The sequence below is a fragment of the Epinephelus lanceolatus genome, chromosome 21 (genome assembly GCF_041903045.1).
Source record: "Epinephelus lanceolatus isolate andai-2023 chromosome 21, ASM4190304v1, whole genome shotgun sequence".
NCBI classification, from domain to species: Eukaryota; Metazoa; Chordata; class Actinopteri; order Perciformes; family Serranidae; genus Epinephelus; species Epinephelus lanceolatus.
Genome location: NC_135754.1, coordinates 37,150,781 through 37,174,291, shown reverse-complemented (window position 1 = coordinate 37,174,291; position 23,511 = coordinate 37,150,781). Strand labels below are relative to the sequence as shown.

The 23,511-nt window shown below is 42.9% G+C and overlaps 1 protein-coding gene across 1 annotated transcript in view; it reads right to left on the bottom strand.

The window, feature by feature from the left end:
* The window catches only part of aatkb (apoptosis-associated tyrosine kinase b), a 78,917-nt gene extending 63,030 nt beyond the window's left edge, over positions 1–15,887 (bottom strand). Inside the window, exon 1 of the mRNA XM_033611501.2 lies at positions 15,355–15,887. Within this exon, the coding sequence (XP_033467392.2) occupies positions 15,355–15,436 (82 nt within the window). The 5' untranslated portion in view covers positions 15,437–15,887. The remainder of the gene's footprint in view (positions 1–15,354) is intronic.
* Between the last annotated feature and the right edge of the window lie 7,624 nt (positions 15,888–23,511).

The following is a 23,511-nucleotide window of genomic DNA, read 5'->3' as shown; positions in this document are numbered from 1 at the left end:
CAGAAACATAACTTGTTTCTTCATGTGCAACATGTTAGTCTGGAGGTTTAAACTGGTGTCCTCTCACAGAGTTGGTGATTCAAACTAAACTTTCATCTCTGTCAGAGAAAACTGATCTGAGTTCAGACTGTTTACTTACAGCACAGCTACACTCACAGATAACTGAGCCTCCTACCTGCCTGTCAAACACCATCAACCCACAAACCTTCTCCAGTCCGGACTGAGTGGAGTCCTGCGGGGTGAAGCTGTGAAGGCTGTGAGTGGAGCTAGCTGCTAACAGCCACCGCTGCAACTAACAAACTCCACAAATCCATTCTGCAGCTCCACCATCCACAGTCAGACACACACGGCTGATTATTTACTGCTGAATTACAGCTCACAACATCCTGGTGCAGACTATTTACTGGAGTTTACCAGCCTGTTGCTTATGTGGCATTTGAAGATAATCACAAGCACGGCTGTTCTTGACTTTGAATGTCCGACAGTCCACCACCAACATTTTCATCACGTCTCGTCTACGAAAATAAAACATGGATTTCATCTTAGTTTTTATTATCAGGATCTATTTTAAGCTCGTCATCATCTCGTTTTGGTCATGGAAAAAAGGTTGTTGACAAAAATTACTTCATCGTTTTCATCGTTTGGCGGTAATTCTAGTTTCACAACACGGTAACGTGACAGGAGTAAAAATCGACTCCCATGTCGTCCTCTAGTATGAATATTATTTTCCTCTAAATCCTAAACAGTCCTGTGTGGGACTCGACCGGCTGAGATCAGGGGACGCTGATCCAGTCCGGACTGACTGATGCTCTAAATACTGGATGAGCTCATCTGTCACTGAGAGGAGGAAACGGCCCGAATGAGAAACTGGAGCAAATACTGTCACATCAACCCACACACACACACACACACACACACACACACACACACACACACAAACACAGCGACGACACAGATGCTCTCTTTTCCTGCTCGTTCTCATTGGACATGTACAGATATAGTTTGTATGTCCACACACACACACACACACACACACAGAGGAGGATCTCCTCACTGCCTTCATCACATAAATAACCAAAGTGCTGCAGCTGCAGCGGCTTCACGTGCGCTGTCTCACTGCTCACGTGCAAATTATGACAGAGAGATAACGCACACAGGACGACAGCTACCAACGCCTGCAGAGCTGGAATCCAAAAACCATCAATTAAACATTCATCTAAGACAAAGTGACCCCACTCGTCCCGTCGCAGAACCCCACAGTGTCAAGAGCAATGACATCAGCCGCCTCACTCAGCTGCTCCTGAACCAGTTCAACCAGTGATCTGCCTCAGGACCAGTCTGACAGCAGAACCACCCGAGTCACCCACAGTACAGCGCCACCGAGACTTAACTAAGCCACACAGTTACATGTAACGTTATCTGTCCCTGACCTCCCTGACCACATTGATGGATGTTAAACACTCAGATCCGGCCCACACAAACAGGCAGGTACAAGACTACAACCAACTCCCCATTGCTGACCTTTGACCTTCATTATTTTATCCTGTTAGACATTTGTGTCACTTTTTGTCATAATTAGTGTATGAATTCTTCAGTTATGGTCAACAACATGTTTTGTGAGGTCACACTGACCTCAGACCTTCAACCATTAAAATCTAATCATCGTTCAGTCCAAGAGGACATTTGTGCCAAATTTGGGGGGAAAAAAAAAAAAATCCCTCAAATTTCAAATGTTCATATTTCTGTTCTTACTGTCCACAGTGATGGTAATTTTACATTTTACATGTAAATACGTTGACAAATCGATACCAACATGGTGGCTAAACTTCTGGGGCCGGTTACACAAAACACCTTAAGTTAAGATTTTCCTTAATGTCCATGTTAAGGCTTTCTTAAACTAAAATCACAAAACAAGTCATCTCCTTCATGTTTCCTTAAAATGTTCACTTAAGTATTTAAGGTTTTTTCCTTATCTTGGTCTTACACCTAAGGAATCCCATAAAGTTAAAGCACAACAGATTTAAAGTATCACCAGCTTGAGTGCCAGCAAACAAAGGGTTGTCATGGAAACTGTAGAATTTTACCAGTGTAAAATGTCCTTCAGTGCAGTGAATGTCTTAACATTTTCTCTTAAGTAAGGAAACCTTCTCAGGGGTTCTGCGCAACACCAAAAGCAAGTCCCTCAGTTTAGGAAAAATTAAGTCTTAATTAAGTGTCATACTTAAGGAGAAAACTTAAGGTGTTTTGTGCAACTGGCTCCTGACCTTTTGATTGACACCTTACTTGAGCCAATAGGAGCTTCCGTGTCCTCTCCACAGCCTACAACAGCCAACAAGAACCGCCTCTCTTCTCAGATCAGCCAATCAGAAGCCAGCAATTGGCCTGATGGTTTATGGGTCTTGTAGTAAATGACACGCCTCACCTCCACAGCAGATTTTAAGCCCTTATTGTCACCACAGACTGTTATACATGTACAGATAAACAAGTGGCTCCTCTGTTGTTCTGATCAATTTTTCATCACACAGTCAGTTCATGTGTTAGCCTTATGTTGGGGGGAACACTTCAGCGTTCCCTTTCAGATGACACCATCAGAATCAGAATCAGAATCAGAAATACTTTATTGATCCCCGAAGGGAAATTATTTATGTTACAGGTGCTCCTTGCAAGAGGGGAAAGATACGTGAAAATATAAGAAATTTAAACAATAGTATTAACAAATATATAGTTAAATAAACAGGAATTATTAACAAACATAAACGTAAATAAATAAATAAATAAATATATATATATATATATATATATATATATATAAATATACATATATATATTGTAAACTGAACAAGATTATTTACACAAACAGAATATATACAGTCAGGGTGAATGGGGTTATTGCACAAGTTAAATTAAATTATTGCAGTGTGTGAAAGAGTCTCAGGGCCACTCAGAGGGAGGAGTTGTACACTTTGATGGCCACAGGCAGGAATGATTTCCTGTGGCGCTCAGCCATGCAACCATGCATGTACATGTACTAAAGATGGAGGAAGAGCAGCTCTCAGTTTCCTCTTGGTCTGACTTCAACAGGAGTTTCAGCTGAAGTTTACAGGAATGTTAAAAAGCTTTTTAAGGCTGTTTGAATCTGACACAGAGGAGCTGTTTTATTCCCTCGCTCAGACCTTGATCAGTCAAAGCGTTCTGAAACGCTGAATTAACCTGCGATGAAAGACAGCGCTGATGCAGTGAGACTGGTTGCCATGGAGACGGTCTGAGGGCGTATCTGCCGTGTTGTTAAACGACTGACGCATACGGTGGCTTATCAGCTGCGTGGGTGGCGGCGACGGTGGCACTGACCTCACAGGCCGACCAGCGGGCAGATCCAACATGTCTCAGGGAGGATCTCCTCATAAAACAACAGGACATGAAGAAGGACTACATGTTTCCATAGCAACCTACTGGTGTTCATGCACTATATATGGGTCTGTGTGTGTGTGTGTGTGTGTGTGTGTGTGTGGTATCCACTTTTAGCAGCAAGGATTCTCCTCCATGAATCAAACTCTCACCGTCTGAAGGGACGTGCACGCACATCTGCATCTGCACAACAGCCAATAGGAACGCCCTCTCTCTGAAATCACCTGTGATTGGACAAAGTCTCCTGAATGCAGAGCAGAGAGGAGGTGCAGCTCTCTCACAGAACAGTTAAATTACAATATGCCATCCATTCATTCTCATCCTCTTATCCGGGGCCGGGTCTCGGGGGCAGCAGGCTGAGCAAAGCACTCCAGACGTCCCTCTAATCAGCAACGTTCTCCAGCTCTGCACCTCTAGGAGGAGCTTCAGATCTGTTCTGCAGTCTGCACATTAACTATCACTCTGATTTCCTCTTTCACTCCTCCACCAACACTGTTCCTCCTTCTTCTCTCTGCATCAGGACGCGCTTGCAGTCTGAGCCAATCACCTCATTTCTCAGCCAGCCGAGCGTGGCCAGCAATGAATCCCTCTAAATCACTGGCTTAACAGCCTGCTGTGATACTGCAGGGACTGAGAGGGCCTCCACAGCACAGCTCGGGGAAGCGGAGATGGATAGATATACAGAAAGAGAGAGAGATGAAGACAGAAACAGGGAGGGCAGAGACAGCTGAGGACAGTGAGGAGGACAAAGTTTATAAAATCAAAACACAGAGGACACAAACAGGACTGAAATAAACCAGCGACGTGGTGCATCGACTCAACCTGCAGTCAGTCAGTGCATCACTCTACTCCTCTGTTGACTCCCCGTCCTTCAGTCCACTGATCAGCCTCTGCTGTGCAAACAGACGAAGCAGAGCAGAGACGATAGCTGGACGTCTCTCTAACAGCGAATCGCTCCACAGCAAATCAATTTGTCATTAGAGCCTCGGCTGAGAGGCTAGAGAGGAAGCAGGAAATGAAATTATTCCCTCATACACTCCTAATGATGCTCACAGGTGAAGTAATAAAAGAAATAATAGCTCTCATGATTTTATCCAGAGAGCAAACTGTTTTATTTTGAGGCTCGCTGTTATCAAAAGGACACTGCTGTGATGTGTGAGGCGGCCATGATGGCGTCTGAGACGGTCGCTCTGGACTCTGGTTTTCAGAGGAAGGAGAGAAGGATGGACTCATTAAGAGCAGTGGAAACTCACTTCAGAAACCCCTTAAACCAGATTTTTAAGAGACATTTAAGGGTTTTAACTTTGAGTTTTGAAACAAATAAACGGTTCTCAGATTAAATATCCAGACAGGAGCATCTGTTTTAGGTGTTTCATGAATTAAAGGCACTAAATGGAGTTTCTGACCACTGGTGGCGCTGTGGAGCAACACTTTGATGAGTGGGTCCTGTTTTGTTTGTATCACTTGTTCAACCGGCACATTCATGACGACTAAGGGAAGGAGGAATAATCAGTTCTTAGATGCATCTCCATGTAGACGTGCACGATTATAAAACGATTCACAAATGTCAAAACTCAATTATGTTAATGTTTGTTAATAACGTGACGCAGATGAAATGAAAGAGGCGGAGTTCAACCACGAGAGCAGTGCAGCACCTGAACAGACCATAGCACAGACACGCTAGACCAAATGTCTAAATAATTACATTTACGAGGTGAACGTGAAGTATACAGTGAAAACTTCCTTCTGCCATCACCCAGAGATGAATGTTCACAGAGCAGAGCAGCGATCAGCAGTAACGTTAACGAACGACACCGGCTATCTGACTGGTTTGAAGCTGCAGTGTGGAAACATTTAGGCTGTGAGGTTGAAAAGAGACCTGAACAAGAGCCACGCTGTCTGCAGGTACATTCATCTGTTAAACTATGGATCGCTACACATACAGTGTGCTGTGTTTTAAAAGTGAGAAAATAAATCATGAGTAGAAATCAAACAATGTGATGCACTGATATCGATTTATCATCGACTCGTCGCCCTCTGAATCAAATCACAAGGTGCCTGGAGATTCTGCCCCTGATGAAGACCCAAACAAAGCAGGTTTAATTAAAATTATAGCCGCTGCGCAGCGATGGGTCGGGTCCGGGCATTTTTAGGCAATTCTGAGCAACAAGCAGAAGAATCGGAAGACATTTAGGAATTTAGCAACACAATCTGCCTTTTGCATCAGCTGAGGCTTGAACTCACAACCTCTGAGACTAAGAATCAATTTCTATCTCACTGAGCTAATTAGTCAGTGACAATTCATGTGTAGCTTCACAAACTGACTAAGCCAGACGTGCAGGTTTAGCAGCCGTCCATGCATGGAAAAGCAGATTTCAAACCACTGTAAAAAATTCAGTTATCGAAACAAAAATCTGAAAATAAACATATTGCATCTAGACAGCATGGAGATGTTGGTAATTTGTTTGTAACAATGATTGATTTGCTCCATAAATGAAAAATTGATGTTTAACTAGTTGAGCTATGTGCAAAGTGAGAAGCCTCAGATGGTTTCACACTGAAGTATTGACACTGGATCTTTGTGCAAAGTTTGGTTTATTTTCAAGCAAGAGAAGGCAGATTTTCTAGCAGAAAAAAGACTTGAAGATGCTGCACAGTGATCAGTCACGCTTAGGCAATTTTAAGCAATAAGCTGGAGCACAAGAAGATGATTACATTACAATGTGGATTCTGCACCAGTTGAGGCTCAAACATGCAACCTCTGGACCCTAAGACAGTCATCTACTGCTCTGAGCTAATTGGCAAGTAGCAACTCAACAGTGGCTTCACAAATTGAGTAAGCCATTCACTGTTGTGTAGGAAAGCAGCCATCCTTGCATGGAAAGGCAGATTTGAAACCACTGTAAAAAATTAAGTTATTAAGACAAAAATCTGAAAATACACATATTGCATCTAGACAGCATGGAGATGTTGGTAATTTGTTTGTAACAATGATTGATTGGCTCCATAAGTGAAAAACTGATGTTTAAAATTGCCATTTTTACATTGACTCCAATTGTTCACATTAGAGCAAAATTCAAAATGCTGTCAAAAATTCAGGTTTTCAGTTAAAATTCTGAAATTTGCCACACATCATCTACCATGACTCTAGAATTTTGTCTTTTTTTCATGAACATTTAAGATTTATTTAGCAAGAATTTGCGCGTATATGTTTACAGTACCATTTACAGTCAAACATTTTGATGCACTGTAGGCTCAATTTTTGATAAATCAAAAATCTGAGAAACATAGTTTTTGTAGGACAGTCTGAAGATGCTCTGTAGCAAGTTTGGTGTCAATTGAGCAAAAATTGTGGGAGGACATAGGGTTAAGAAGTTTTACAATTTTTGAAAAAAACAGAGTGATGAACTTCTTAATTTTTAATAGGTTTAAATGTACAAAAGTTTCTTCAGTATTGGGGCTACAGTTTGATGAAAGTTGTGAAGTTGTAGCATGTATGGTTGATTTGTTATGAATTTTCAAAGTTTTGAACTTTAGACGCTTGCTGTAGCGCCACCATCAGGACTATTGTCTTGAGTTTACAGCTGAGGATATCTGGCATGAGACTGGACCTTTGTGCAAAGTTTGGTGAGTTTTCACCCATGAGAAGCATGATTTCCTCAGAAGAAGAAAGAAGAAGATGAATACCTAGGATTACAATAGTGTCCTGGCAGCTTAGCTGCCCGGACCCTAAAAAACTTTTACAAAATGTCGTGTGCAAATGTTTTGTCGGGATTCAGCCTTCACAGACGCTGTGGTTCGAAACACAGAAACGCCACAGTGAAATAAAGTTAAAACAAATTCCTGCAGATCCAACAGATGAGTCCTGCTGACTGAGCAGCAACATCACAGCGTTATAAACCATCTATTAATATCACTGCTAAATAAATAAAGTGTTACTGTGACAGAGTGTTCATTAAAACACTTGAACTGTTCTCAGAGGTGAGCTCAGCTGTCTCTCAGTTTTCAGAGCTGGAGCTCTCCAAGGTGCTGAAACACTCCATCAGGCATGCTGTGTGTTGTAAACATCATCATGTGTCTGATCAAACACTGTGACATCATCAGATCTGAACAGGTGACCGCTGTCACATGACATCATCTGTCCCGTTACACAGGCCTACAACAGTGAGAATGCTTCAGCTCAGTCTGCTAACAGCAGGAAGAGCATCCCGACTCTGAGAGAGCCGCTCGAGGTCTGTGACGATCCTGTGATCGACACAGTGGACGCCACAGGTTTGATTAGTGCTGCAGCAGTAACTTCATTCATGGATTGTGATAAACAATCTAAATAATCTGACCGTCTATAGACTCAACAATCATATCAACTGAAAAACTACTTTCCTCATAAAGCTGGTGGAGTTAGATATCTGGAAAAGATGTGAAGACACACGCTCCTCCTGTTAGAGCCGCAGCACCAAACTCTGGGCCATATGCATCAGCAGTCTGATTTTATTCTCTCAGTCTCTTCTCCCCCCAAACTCTGTGTTTACCACAATTAGCCGTTAGCCACCTCACGCTCCCTCCGCCTCACTCTCTTCACCTCGCTCCCTGCCACTGTGGACTACTTCACCAGGAGGAGAGCAGGCAGCAGCTCTGGAGATGGACCTTCAGTCAGCAGCTGTAGCAGCTCGAATTGAGCCAGCACGAACCCTCCCAGTGTCAGGTCTAACCTGTGTAACAGCAGCAACAGAAAGTTTGCTGATGCAGCGGGGAGTCACGGCTGTCTGGTCCCCTGAGCTGGCTGGATTTTGGTTACTGCAGGCACTGACTAGGGGTCTGTCTCCAGAGCTGCTGCCCGCTCTCCTCCAGGCGAGGTGGTCTGTAGTGGCTGTAGATCCCAAAAATTCAGACCCGACCCGACATGATCCTGCACAGTTCTGTCCACAGCAGCTGTTTTGAGCCTGAACCCGATTAAAAACCTGAATCTTACTATATAATGACGAAAACTCTGTCTGTGTGTCTGTTCCACGTTTTTCTCCTCACTGACTTGGTCAATCCATGTGAAATTTGGCACAGTGGTAGAGGGTCATGGGAGGATGCCAATGAAGCAATATTACATCAATTGGCCAAAGGGGGGCGCTATAGCAACCCATTGAAATGTCAAACTTTGAATGGGCATATCTCATGCCCCGTATGTGGTAGAGACATGAAACTTTGCACAGAGATGCCTCTCCTCATGAGGAACACATTTGCCTCAAGAACCCATAACTTCCGCTTATATAGATTTTCCACCATTTTGAATTTTTTGAAAAACACTTCAAATGGATCTCTTTCTAGGAAGTTTGAGCGATCTGCATGAAACTGGGTGAACATAATCTAGGGACCAATATCTAAAGTTCCCTCTTGGCAAAAGTTGGAAAACTTACTAAAACTGAGCTTCTATAAGGCAATGAATATTGTGGAGGGCGTGGCTCATCACATAAAGGTGTATAACATCTCAAGGGTTTCACCCATCACCACGCAACTTTGTAGGCATATGACCACACATAATCTGAGGGGACCCCTCCATTATTGACCCCATCAAACAAAATGGGGGCGCTAGAGAGCTCATTTCTTATCTAGGCCTAACCGCCATATGGATTTTTACTAAACTTGGTAGATATGTAGAACAGGACGCCTCAAGGTGACTGGAGAAATTTAACTCTAATTGGCAACTGGGTGGCGCTATAACAACAGAAAAATGCTTCAAAATGGCTAAAATGCGACCGATCGCTGTGGCTCCCCCTGTGGACCAATGTTGGTGTTGTTTTCTAATGTTTGGTATGACTAAGTCATGGTATGGTATGCTGTACATAATCACGGAAACTGTCAGTGTGTCATTCTGTCAGTCAGTCAGTCATTCTGTCTGTCCCACGTTTTTCTACTCACTGACGTGGTCAATCTATGTGAAACTGCACATAGGCATTGAGGATTGGCATAGGTAGAAGGTGACAAAGCTACCAATGGGTATGGACTAGTTTCTACTATAAAATAAATATATTTTTTTATTATCAAAACACTGATTACTAGCTAAGAGCTTAGCTAGTAGCAAGTTTCCTCTCACCTCTTCTCCTAGTGAGAAGATGCAGTGTGCAGAAAATGATCGCCGCTCTACGTTGCATGTTGCGCACATCTCTCCCACTGGCAGACACAAACACTGTCGACCAATCAATTTGCCTTACAGCTCCTCTCTCTTGATCTCTTACTCTCGTTTTCTATCCCTCTCCCCCACTCTCTCTTTTTCCTCACCAGGTTCGCCATATCACTCCATTGTTCCATCACTTTCCCTCTCTCAGTCACACTCACCCCTCCTTTCCCTTTTGATTGAGTGCATTAAAACGCCTTCCATTTATGAATGAGAACTGCTGATTTCATTTGGAAAAACAAAACAAAAAACAACACTAATTTGGTGAGAACCCGATGATGAGCAATTACAACCCCGCCAAAACCTGGCAAGACAGATCAGGATGAACTGGTCTCAGGCAGAGAATCAGAGCGCTGAGTGGTGGGGAGTGAGGTGGAGGACACACTGTGATTCGAGGCTCTAGCTAACGTTAGCTACTACTGTTGCCAATGCTGGAACTTTCTCTGCAAGATTCTCCTCCACTGAATCAGACTTCCACAATCTGAAGGGACGTGCACGCTCATCTGCATCTGTACATCAGCCAACAGGAACGCCCTCTCTCTGAAATGACCTGTGATAGGAGGACAAAGTGTTCTCTAAACAAGAGGAGGAGCAGAAGTCTAGTTTTCTCTCAGAACACTTGAATAACAATAAGCTCAAAGGTTATTATGGGATTTTTGCCCAAAGACGCTAAAATTAAACTGCAGCTTTAATGATAATGTGAACTCTGGATGTGATCTGTGTGTCTCCATCGCAGCACAGAGACGCTCAGTAACATGAGAGGTATTGATTTGCGATCAGTTTAGAGACACAAAGCGGCAGATGCGAAGTGGTGAGCTGCTCTGTGTCTTTGTGTTGCATCGATCCAGTAAAGTATCAGAGTGCTGTGTGTGTGATAGTGCGTGTGTGTGTGTGTGTGTGTGTGTATCTGATCTTCCACTTGTTTTTGTCCTGTTTTCGTTCATTCATCATCGACAGGAACTCACCGTGATCACTTCATCTGATCAGAGGTGGAGACGAGTGAGTGGGAGTGTGTTTCCTCCAACCAAAATAGCTGATATACTTATATTCAATTAGAGGCTTTTATTCTCCACACACACACGCAGAGGGAGGCTCTGTCAGAGTGCACAAGCTATTAGCAATCAGAGGCATGTCTGCAGCAGCCTCACGTACGCTGCTGATTATGTTCTGAACAAGCCGTTCTTCAGAAACAGGGGAAAGTACTTGAGACCACCTCAGGCCTTTCATCTCCTCACATCAGTGTGAGTTCCTAACAGGAGCTCTGGATCAGAGCAGGAAGCTTTTAAAGGCATGAATCCAGTTTACAGACACTCCACCTCCTCAGCCTGCCAACTGTACCTCATTTATCCTGTCAAACTTATCCTGTACTTCTGTAATCTGTTCCTGTCTGTACGGAGGGACCACACACACCAAACCTCCAGCTGTGAATATGTGGGTTTACCTGCTCCATCCCTGAATCGTCCTTAGCGACAGCCTGGAGCGAGTGTAGTCCAGCAGGCTTTCAAACACACCATGTCCTGCTCCGCCGACTGCTTTGTGTCCATATAATTAGAGAGTGCCTGTGGATGTGCAGCCAGGAGCCCACTGAGAGATGTGAAATGATAACTTGGGGCCCGGGAAAGCAGCCAGCACTGCCAGTAAACATCCGCTGATACAAAGCCCCGCCTTCACTGGGCCGTGATGTCATCCCTGGACCTGCCCCCTACGCAGCAGCCAACACCGGAGGAAGAGCCAGGTTTCTCTCTCTCACTTCTTAAATATATTTCCTCTCAGCTCCACCAGGCCTCTTCTCTGCTTCCATCTTTTCATCAAAACAGAGATGGAGAGATGTGACGAGCAGCTGCAGCTCAGCTCCTCCATTCATCTGCTTCTTCTCACTAAACTACAACAGCACATCCACTGCAGCCTTTAGAAATGAAACCTATAACATGTGAGGCTGCATCTAATGACTGACCTCATGATGTCACACATGAATCCTCTGCAGCCTGTCAGAACCAGGCCAGGGCCAAAACTAACATTTACAAAAAGCTTCTTCATGATATTTAAATCATCTTTTCTGATTAAAAATATCTCTCAGTCAACTCATTGTTCTCAGGCCTCTCACAGAAATCTTTAAACAAACTTAAGATGATCCAAAACGCAGCAGCACGTCGACTCACCAAGACCAAATGTCCTAGAACACATTACTCTGCTTTAAAAGGCTCTTCATCGACTTCCTGTTCATTCTGGAATTCATTTTAAAATTTGGCTTCCTGTTTTGGCCCGGGAGGCAGACACCGTCTCCACATTTAAGACTAGACTTAAGACTTTCCTTTTTGATAAAGCTTATAGTTAGGGCTGGCTCAGGCTTGCCTTGAACCAGCCCCTAGTTAGGCTGACTTAGGCCTAGTCTGCCGGAGGACCCCCCTATAATACACCGGGCACCTTCTCTCCTTCTCTCTCTCTCTGTGTCCTCAGTTTCTGAAAAGTTGGGTCTTCTTCATTTGCTAACATTCACATCCTCTTACTGCACATCACTAACTCGACTCTACTGCATGTCATTAACTCAGCTTTACTGCATGTCACTAAGACTTTCCTCTTTGATAAAGCTTACAGTTAGGGCTGGCGCAGGCTTGCCTTGAACCAGCCCCTAGTTAGGCTGACTTAGGCCTAGTCTGCCGGAGGACCTCCCGTGGTACACCGAGCACCTTCTCTCCTTCTCTCCTCAGTATTTGAAAAGTTGGTTCCTCTTCATTTGCTAACATTCACATCCTCTTACTGCACATCACTAACTCGACTCTACTGCATGTCAATAACATGGCTTTACTGCATGTCACTAAGACTTTGCTTTTTGATAAAGCTTATAGTTAGGGCTGGCTCAGGCTTGTCTTGAACCAGCCCCTAGTTAGGCTGACTTAGGCCTAGTCTGCCAGGGGACCCCCTATAATACACCAAGTTCCTTCTCTCCTTCTCTCTCTGTGTCCTCAGTTTCTGAAAAGTTGGTTCTTCTTCATTTGCTTACATTCACGTCCTCTTACTGCATGTCACTAACTCAGCTTTACTGATCTGCTGTGAGGGTCCAAAGGACAGAATGATGTCATATGCTGTAAACCCTCTGAGGCAAATTGTGATATTGGGCTTTATAAATAAAATTTAATTGAATTGAATTAATGATGAATACAGAAAACTGCTGTCTGCTGGTGTGGAGAGTTATTTCCTCTCACGCGAAACTTTTTTGCTGAGACACGGCGACACAAACAGTCGGACTTCGTCATCACTAGTCAGTGTCAGTTTGGTACGTCCAGGCCTTTAAGGAGAGGAGTGCATTAATAAACACAACATGAAGCCGCAGGTTCGCTGAAACTCAAAGAGACACTCCATCCAAACTACAACTTTATTTAAAAAGACAACATTTCAATCACAACTGAATCTTTTTCAGTCCAAACTACGGGTGGGGGAAATAATCAATTCTTAGATGCATGGCGATGCAGACGTGGATGATTCCACATCGATCCACAAATGTCGATAATTGATTATCTAAATGTTTGTTAATAACCTGATGCTGATGGACCGAAAGAGGCAGAACTCAACCTCGAGGGCAGTGCAGCACCGGGACAGTCTACAGCACGGACACACTAGATATAACTTATCATACCACAATACTGTAATTATACTGTGGTCTGGATGAATACTGGAGCCACTACTTCAGGCTGCAACTGACAGTAAAATTAAACATGGTGTATCGTTTGTGAAAATCTTGATATTGATTCGGGGACAGTGACATGGCTGATAGCTGCCACTTGTTGTCAAACATACTGTCAGATTATATTTACTGTTCGTTACTGTTATTGACTTTAAGTCTTGTTAGCATAACACTAGCTTTCCGGCTAATAGCTGAGCTAAAGGGTTCCATGAGCTGAGTGAACTAAAAATATCATCCGATGCTAAGTCGTATCTAAGGTTCGTCCTATTTACTGGAGGACTGAATAATGTTTCTACTGCATAAAAACCTTACGGGGTGGCAATGATTGTTCCAGGTATTACTCAAACCCCCAGGTGTTGCCATGGAGTTATGGCTTGTGAAAAACTTGAGAAAATATGAATGAATATTCTTACTTTATTTCTCTGATAAGTGGCCATGGTATAAGCAGGATAACACCCTTCGAGTTGTCAGTTGTCATTTTTAAACTACCTCTGCGGCGTGTCGGATGGTTCACGCTGCCACATCAGCCGTTAAAAATTGCTAATGGACTCATCGGGCATCATCCCTTCATCTTCACAAAAGGCAGCAGCTTTGAGCTTGTTTTAGTTTGATGTCTGAATGATTACATTTACGAGGTGAACGTGAAGTATACAGTGAAAACTTCCTTCTGCCATCACCCAGAGACAAACGTTAACAGAGCGGAGCAGCAATCAGCAGTAATGTTAAAAAATGACACCGGCTGACAGACACACACTGCAGCATTAAACTACTTCAACCAAAATAACTCTGCACCTGCTCTGCTCAGCATCTCGGCTGCTCTCCACTGATGGAGACATTAAAACAACCAACAGAGCCTCCACCTCCCCCTGATTTTACTACACTCATACAGGCAGCAGACTGTCAGGTGCTCTCACATTAATTATTACACTTCACTTTTTAAAGTAAAAAGGCTGCAGATCATTTATCTTCAACAGTACGCAGTCATTTCAGTCTGTGTCTGGTAAATATTACAGCATTTAATCACTGGACACTATGCTGACATAAATATCCCACAGAGGATCAGTGTGTGAGCACAGATAGAAACAATCTGACTGGTTTGAAGCTGCAGTGTGGAAACATTTAGGCTGTGAGGTTGAAAAGAGACCTGAACAAGAGCCACGCTGTCTGCAGGTACATTCATCTGTTAAACTATGGATCACTACACATACAGTGTGCTGTGTTTTAAAAGTGAGAAAATAAATCATGAGTAGAAATCAAACAACGTGATGCACTGATATCATTTATCATCGACTCGTCGCCCTCTGAGTTGTAGCGACTCCCAGATGGAGGAGTGATGTGTCACAGACCCAGCTGGGGCCTAAATGTTGTGAATTTGTGTTTTAGATCAGCTGAAACGTTCAACAGAGAACAGACCAGACTAAGACGCTCTGCAGCTACAGAGCCAATGAAAACCTTCCTCCTGTCGTCCTGCTACAAACTGCCCGCTGCAGAGAGTGAAACACTGAAATCACTCAGATAATGTTCTTGTTAAAGGGCAGGAGGGCGCCGTGAAGCGAGGCAGCAGAGACCACTTCAGAAACCTTTACAGGATATTTACTGGCTGCTCCCACACTGTACACTCCATCCATTTTTATTCAGTGCTGGAAACAAGCCGGAGACTGCTGCACCTCCTGGTTACCATAGCAACCACCTGGATGACAGGCCGCTGCTCATGCTGCAGAATAATAACGGTACTGGAAAAAAGAAGCCCGATTTCTGATGATTTCACCATGATCAGCACCCATTCATCATCTCCCATAATCCTCTGCTTCTCCACTAATTGGATAACAGCAGCTCCAATCAGAGGCGGCCTCCGCTCCTCCGCTACCACCTTTCACCTGCCCTCCTGCCTGTCACCTTTACTCTCAGCTGACCCCAGAGCAGCTGCTGTCACTCACACCTGATGTTTCTGCAGCCTCGCTTACATCCAGACACCTCAACAAGGACATAGCGCGCGACACCTGCGGGACATGACATCATGTGTGCCCGCTGTGTGGCGCCCACCGGCCGGCTGACAGCATCACACAGCAGCAGCAGCACAATAACGGACGGACCGAGGGCTCACCTGAGCTGAAGTGAGAGCTGAGCGCGGAGCCGCGGCTCCAGAGCACCGAGGACACCGTCAGCAGCAGCGCCAACATCTTCATCAGCGGAGCGGCGGAGAGACACGGAGTGAAGCGGAGCTCAGAGGGAGACACACTAGGCAGCACTGATCCTCCTTCCCGAACCGGCTCCTGCTGGGCTCTGCACGCGCCCCTCCATCCCGCGCACACACGCAGGCCGCTTCTCCTCTTTTTATTTCCCTCCTCAACTCCTCAGTGAAGACTGTCTCTGCAGAGGAGCAGGAGGAGCAGGAGGAGAAGGAGGACACGGTCCTGTCTGTCAGCAGTCAACTTGATCCAGATTTTAGTCCCCTTTCTGGCGCACAGCTTCACGCGACACCTGGACGCAGTCACATCATCTGAAAGCTCCGACTGATCGAGATCAGACACGTGACTCCTCCGCCGATCAATCAGATCAGATCGATGGTTGAGTTCGGTGCCGGAGCTGTCCGAGGTGCTGACAGCACGAGCGCCATCTTGCTCTGTAATGCGCCCAGAGAGAATTCATGGAGCGGTTTTTGCGCTCAGTGCGCAGAGGGGGGAGGGGCCGCGTGCAACATACAGTGCAGTGTGTGTGTGTGTGTGTGTGTGTGTAAGCAGAGCCTGCAGCATCACTTCTTAGATAATCTGAGATATAAAAAAAAAAAATCTCCCATGAACACACTGTGATGTAACACACAGCAGGACCCCCCCCCCCCCCCCCCCCCCTTAATCCTACTGTTCATACATGTTGGATGAGCCCCTCCCCCCACCCTCCCCTCCTCCTCTTCCTCAGATCTGATTCAACTTTCCCTCCTGCATCTTACTATGATTGTGAATCTTCACTCACGCAGCGACACAAGTGTCACAGACTGAGCTGAGAAAACAGGACACGTCCAGTCTGTGTGAATCTTCGTCCTCCTCACTGTGCAGCCTGCTCTCTGCTGCATGGGATCATTTATAATTAATAAAGTCTCAGAGATGCTCTGAGCTCTGCTTCTCTGCAGGCAGCTGTCAGGTTCACACTCAGAGAGGAACATGAACAATCACACAGCAGGAACCTGAAAATCTCTGAAGTTCATGTAAGAAGCCTCATGTTGTTCTCTGCTCATCAGTCAACTGACTCTCCAGAGCCAATGAGATGAGCCCACAGCCTCATGTGCTGAGAATCAGCCTCACTCTGAGATGGTCCCAACATTTGGACCCTTCTCCAAACATTCACACATTAAGAAGAGACAAGCAGCATTTTATTCTCATATTGTAAACAGACAGTTTGAAGCATCGAACACAGCCGAGAATCTGCTTCATGTTTTATCATCTGTATGAAAATCTTGATCTTCAGTCACTGTATCAGTGTCAGAGAAATGTTACTGGTTGTTTTTACAGTGTTCATTTTGACAGCAACTTTAGATTCAATCTGAGTCTTGAGAGGAAAATGTTAATTCGTTTTAGTCACATTTTAGTCATTTTTAAAAAAAATTAATTAATTTAAGAATTTAATTAAATTCAAAATTCTAAATGTTTAGTCAACAAAAATCCAAAATGTTTTAGCTGATAAAAATAAAAAATGGTCAAGAGTTCAAAAACTTCGAGCGCACACTAGAATATCAGGATTGACACAAAGTTTATTCAAAAATGTTTAAACATTTTTGAATAAACTTTGTGTCAATCCTGTTTAAACATTTTTGTTGCCGCGTGCTTAAACATTTTTGAATAAACTTTGTGTCAATCCTGATATTCTAGTGTGCGCTCGAAGTTTTTGAACTCTTGACTGTAATTTATCCTGCACCAGCTGGCACCTAGAAGAAGCACTGCGCCGCTGTGCACAGGGATTTACTATCTTTTGTAAAAATAAAAAATGTTTTAGTAGAGAAAAAATAAAAATATTTCAGTCTACAAAAAAATTCAAAACGTTTCAGTTGAAAAAAGTTTAAAACATTTTAGTCGACAAAAATTCAAAATGTTTTAGTCGAAAATTCAAAATATTTTAGTTGAAAATTTTAAAATGTTTTAGTTGATAAAAATAAAAAATGTTTTAGTAGAAAATAATTAAAAGATATTTCAGTCCACAAAAAAATCAAAATCTTTTAGTCAGAAAATTTCAAAATATTTTAGTCAAATAAATTCAAAATGTTTTAGTCAATGAAAATTCAAAATGTGTTAGTTGATAAAAATTCAAAATGTTTTAGTCAAGAAATCTCTAAATTTTAGTTGAAAACAATTAAGAAATAATTTAGTCAACAAAAAATTCTAAATATTTAAATGAGAAAGGTTTTAGTCGACAAAAATTTGATTTTTTTTTTCTATTTTAGTTGAAAAAATTCAAAACATTTTAGTCAACGAAAAATTCAAAAACGTTAAACTTTTAGTCCTGATGTTTTCTACATGTGTTTCCTCTTCAAACTAATCCAGTGAGGTTAACTCATGTATCAGAAATTAGAATCAAGGTGACAGGCTGTATAAAATAACGTGTGTCATGTCTCCAGCAGTGTGTGATGTTGTTGATTGGATCATTGGATCATTGCTTCTAATCAGTCACACACCAATCACAGCCCGTTCTCACAACAAGGAGCTCCATTTAGATATGGCCTCCTACTCACTGATCCGTGCTACACCAACGCTGACACACACCGCATGCTGAGCATCTTAAGAGTGGAGCCATCAGTATAACTGTATTTGTATTTGTTGTAATAAATGGTTAAATCTATGACGAGAGTGTTCCTGACTGAGCTGGCAGGATGAAACACACCTGTGCACAGCCCTGGTGGTGTGTTGCATCCTGCCAATGATCATACTGAGATTGGTTATATCAGTGTTAATTCTGACAGCTGTTTAAGTCTCAGTCTTGAGATGAAAATGTTTGTTATAGTCAGACTATATACTACAGTCAACTTCTAGTCCTGATGTTTTCTACATGTGTGTTCTCTTAAACTGATTCAGTGAGGTTAACTCATGTGTCATCAAAAAGTTTAAGTCAACGAAAAATTCAAAATGTTTTCGTCAAAAAATGTCAAATTTTTAGTTGAAAAAAATTAAAAAAATAATTTAGTCCACGAAAATTCTAAAAATTTAAGTTGATGACAATTAGAAGGATTTTAGGTTTTTTTTCTATTTTAGTTGGAAACGGGGTTTTTTTAAGTCATATTTTAGTCATTTTTAAAAAAATTAATTTAATTTTAGAATTTAATTAAATTCAAAATTCTGAATGTTTTAGTTGAAAATTTAAAATATTTTGGTTGAAAAAAGTTTAAAATGTTAAAGTCAACAAAAATTCAAAAATGTTTTACTCAATGAAAATTCAAAATGTCAAAAAAAATGTCAAAATTGTAGTTGAAAAAAAATTCAAAAATAATTTAGTCAACAAAAAATTCTAAATAAATAAATCAGACTCAAGGTGACAGGTTGTATATATATATAATGTGTGTGTCATGTCTCCAGCAGTGTGTGACAGGTTTAAGGGCTGATTTACGAGCACACACTTACTGATCATCATCTGAAAAGCTCAACATCTCTCTATTTATGCTCTCAACAAATAACTAATGTGAGCCAACTAGGATTTGTCCCCAGGTTCATTGTAAACTCTGACTTATCCATGTGACTGTTAAGAAGCAGAAACATAACTTGTTTCTTCATGTGCAACATGTTAGTCTGGAGGTTTAAACTGGTGTCCTCTCACAGAGTTGGTGATTCAAACTAAACTTTCATCTCTGTCAGAGAAAACTGATCTGAGTTCAGACTGTTTACTTACAGCACAGCTACACTCACAGATAACTGAGCCTCCTACCTGCCTGTCAAACACCATCAACCCACAAACCTTCTCCAGTCCGGACTGAGTGGAGTCCTGCGGGGTGAAGCTGTGAAGGCTGTGAGTGGAGCTAGCTGCTAACAGCCACCGCTGCAACTAACAAACTCCACAAATCCATTCAGCAGCTCCACCATCCACAGTCAGACACACACGGCTGATTATTTACTGCTGAATTACAGCCGTTCTCGGCTTGCAACGTCCGACAGTCCACCACCAACATTTTCATTACATCTTGTCAATGAAAGTGAAACAGAGATTTTGTCTTAGTTTCTATCATCAAGATCTATTTTTAGCTCGTCATCATCTGGTTTCAGTCATGGAAAAAAGGTCGCAGAAGCCAATAAATCATCTCTTCCTCACCATAACCAAATGCTTTTTGTGCCTTGGAACCAAACACAAACCAAAGCGCTGTTGAAACATAAAGTTTCATGGTGTCCAAATAAGAATACATACAAATGAAACATATCTGTGGTTTCCGGTGGCTGTGTTGGTATTTCTGTCCGAATGAAGCAGAGGAGAAGTAAAATAAAAAAGCTACAGTGCACCTTTAAACTGCAGTGAAGTGAAACACTTCAGCAAATGCACTGAGTTACTTTGGACCACTGTCCTTAAGAAGACGTGGGAACTCTGACCCTGATCTGAATGGAAGTCCAGATGTTGAGGTTCAGACCTCAGAACAGAAATGCTCTGAAAGTCCATATGACTGTTTTCAGCTTTCAGTCTGAGCGCCAAAACGACAAACTGACCTCCATCTTCTCCATTCTCCAGAGTCCATGACAGCAGCTGATCCCGCCTCAGCTCCAGGTCACATCCGTCCAGCGTCAGGTTCAGCTCTCTGAAATCACAATGATAGAAACATGGTTAGCACCATCAGTGCTTAGACACCTGTTGGATTCTCCTCCACCTGTTCTCTACAGACACTGATTGTCCTCAGGTGGAGACAGACTGCACTCGTGTTTACACAATCAATCCTCATAAAAACTACTCAGCAAGTTTAAAAGACCCAATTTTAGGGGCACTATCCCAACAGGAAACACAGGGATGTCTCGGTGGTAAACAATTGACCTATGGCTAAGCCCCGCCCTCAAACACGATGAGCCAATCACAGTGCGTATAGCCATTCCCATACACTGGGACATTCTCTGCCTGGACGTCCATTGAAATGCATTACAGAAAGTCAGTTTTGTTTGGTTTTATGAGCTTTTTCTGAGATTTGAAGTTTAAAAATGGTCAAACGGTGTGCATGGGGTACATGCAACTCTGACACAAGGTATCCTGAGAGGCTGGGCGACCAGGTGTATTTTTTACACTTTAAACCACATCTCAACCGAGAAAAGTGTCTCCTTTGGATAAAGCTGTGTGGTAACGTTAGACGACAACATCAACTCAACGTGAATAAGATTAACAATGATGTCTACATCTGTTCTAAGGTAAGTCAACATTGTGTTTGAGGCAACATATTGTCACTTTGCTGGAAAGAAATATAAGTTATCTTTAACATCTCTAGCTAACGTTAGCTAAAGTTAGCCTAACGTTAGCTCCTAGCTGCGTTGTTCATCATGTCACCTTGTTTGCTGGGAGTTCATTAGCCTATTTTGTTCTAGTTTTGTACTTTGGTGATCGTACATCATTGTTAGCCGTTGTCCAAAGGGCTCTAGTTAAGCTAACGTTAACGTCTGGAGCTTAGCTTCATTAACTTATCTGTAATGGCAGAGATAACAAAGGTTGGCAAACGTTATGCTGAATGATTCAGTGTAAATACTGTAGCACCAAACTAACGCAGAGACACTCTTGGTAAAGATGGTAAAAAGACCGTTATCCTTTTCTCATATTCTGAGCCAAAAACCTTAACTTCAGTGGCACTTTAACTTGTTGTCTTTGATGGTGACGGCAACCAGATGCGGTTCACAAGCGTACACTGTGACCTGTAAATTTTGGCTTGTAATTTAAGCTTTTCATCGACCTTCTCAACAATAAAATGATGAATATATCCCTCCAATGCGTAGTTTAGGCCCTTTTGGTTACTTCTCAATGACATCTGATCGTTATATCTCCAAAAATCATCAATTGCCTCCTGTGAAATGCCGTGTACTGTGACACCTGCCATAGCGCTGGGCACTGAATGTTGATAGTTTGTTTAGTTAGTGGAGGGGGCGTGGCTTAGCCATAGGTCATTGCTTTTGGTGGCATGTTTTGGCTTAAAATTACCTGTCTGGTCGCCACAAACACAGCGGTAAATTTCCCGACCTTTCTGCAAAAACACAACTGAATACATTTTGTTGTTACTTTATATATTTTATGTTTAATTCAAAATTCACTTCACGTCGTTCTAAATTCTCCAACAGGTGACTGAACATAAAACCATCTGCAGTCACGATGTATTCAAGTTTTTCTTTAACGTCTCACCCGTCTGCAGCAGAGGAATGTAACTGAGTACATTTACTCGAGTACTCGAGTACTTAAGTACAAATTTGTTGCATTAAAAAAACTTCATATAATGTAATGTTTTGCTACAAATGAAATTACCAAGCAGTTTTTACAAGTGCAACAAGATTGATTCGTCGATTAATCAATTAGCTGATTGACAGAAAATTAATCTGGAACTATTTTTGATGAACATTTGAGGTGTTTTTTTTTCCTACATTGGGTACTTTTACTTTTAATACTTTAAATACATTTTTCCTGATGATACTTACTTTTACTAAAGTAATATTTGCAGAGCAGGATTTCCAGTGGTACTTTTACTTCAGTAAGGGAGCTGAATACTTCCTCCATCACTTCCTGTCTGCACGTCACAACTCAACTATGATCTTTGTCATGAATTAATCTTCACACGTGGAGGTATTTACCCTCCGCTGACTGAAACATCCTTCAGCAGGAGAGCAGGAGGTGCCGACAGAGACGACTCCACTGTTATTATATTTAGTTTTTTTGTCTGCGAATCAGTGAATGTGATTTTTCTCTAATCGTCCTGTGGAGACAGAGGATGATGTATGGCTCATCATTTCTGTCTCTGATTCCATTTAGAACCATTTACTTTATAATGGAGTCACTGTTCGATGAGGAGGAGGAGGAGGAGGAAGGACACAGTTCATATTTTACATACAGGCTCCTATTTTTGGACGTTAGATTTCTCTGACAGGAATATTCCTCCTAAATCTTTTCACTCCTCCTCCTCCTCCTCCTCCTCCTTCTCCTCCTCCTCCTCCTCCTCCACCTCCTCCTCCTCCTCCTTCTCCTCCTCCTTCTCCTCCTCCTCCTCCTCCACCTCCTACTCCTTCTCTTGTTGCGCTGTCTCGTCACGTCATCTCTTCCTCTCTGATACATTGTGTTGCATGTCTGCTGTTTCCCTGGAAACAGAGCGGAGAGCAGAAGATGGATTTCTGGCCTGAGACGGCAGCAGAGGGTTAACTACTGGACCGTTATGTGTTTATCAGCCCACTCAGGTCATGAACAAAGCAAATTACACCTGCACCCCCCACCACCCTCCCACAGAGGAGCATCACACACATCATACTGACCGTTTTCCACATATGAGTCCAGTTTGTGTTGTGGGAAGCAGAAATGGAATTTCACTGCAGGAATTTCAACAGCCGTCCATCCAGTCTGTGTCCATCCTCACTCCACAGTTCAGTTCTGTCCCCAGGGTGGGGGGTGGGGGGTGGGGGGGGACACAGAGCAGGCTCCGAGCCCAGCTTTAACAGCTCCCTGCGGAGCCTCGGTCAGTCTGCACCCGGGCAGCTGCACATGCTGAGTCCCTCCTCTCTGGTTTCACTGTGGGCTCAGCCTGATCCCCTCCAGCTCAGCTGTGACTCTGTTTACTGAGAGCTCAGGACACATTAACACTGAACACAGCGCTGCGTTTAATGTCTGCAGGAGAAACACATCCTCAGAGGGTCTGTAGATTCTGCTGTTTACAAAAGATTCTGTTGCTTCTTCCACTGAAAAAACATCACAGCTGAGGATCACTTTATCATTCACATTAAAGCTGCAGTAGTCAGTTTAATTCTGGCTTCACTGGACAAATTGTAGTCAAGTGTTCTGACAGAAAACTGCTCCTTCTCTTGTTTTCAGAGAGAGGGTGATCCTATTGGCTGTTCTGCAGATACAGATGAGCGTACACGTCCCTTCAGATGGTGAAAGAAAGTTCCAGAGAAAGTGATGCTAACAGTTTAGCCTTCTGATGAAAACTGAAAACACAATGGCACTGTGTCGAGTGACGCCCCAAGCATCAACAGGAAGTGCTGCGCTGCAGCTCATCAACAGACGACCACACACAGTTATCACTACTTTTACTAAAGGATCTGCACTTCCTCCTCCTCTGCATCAGCTTTAA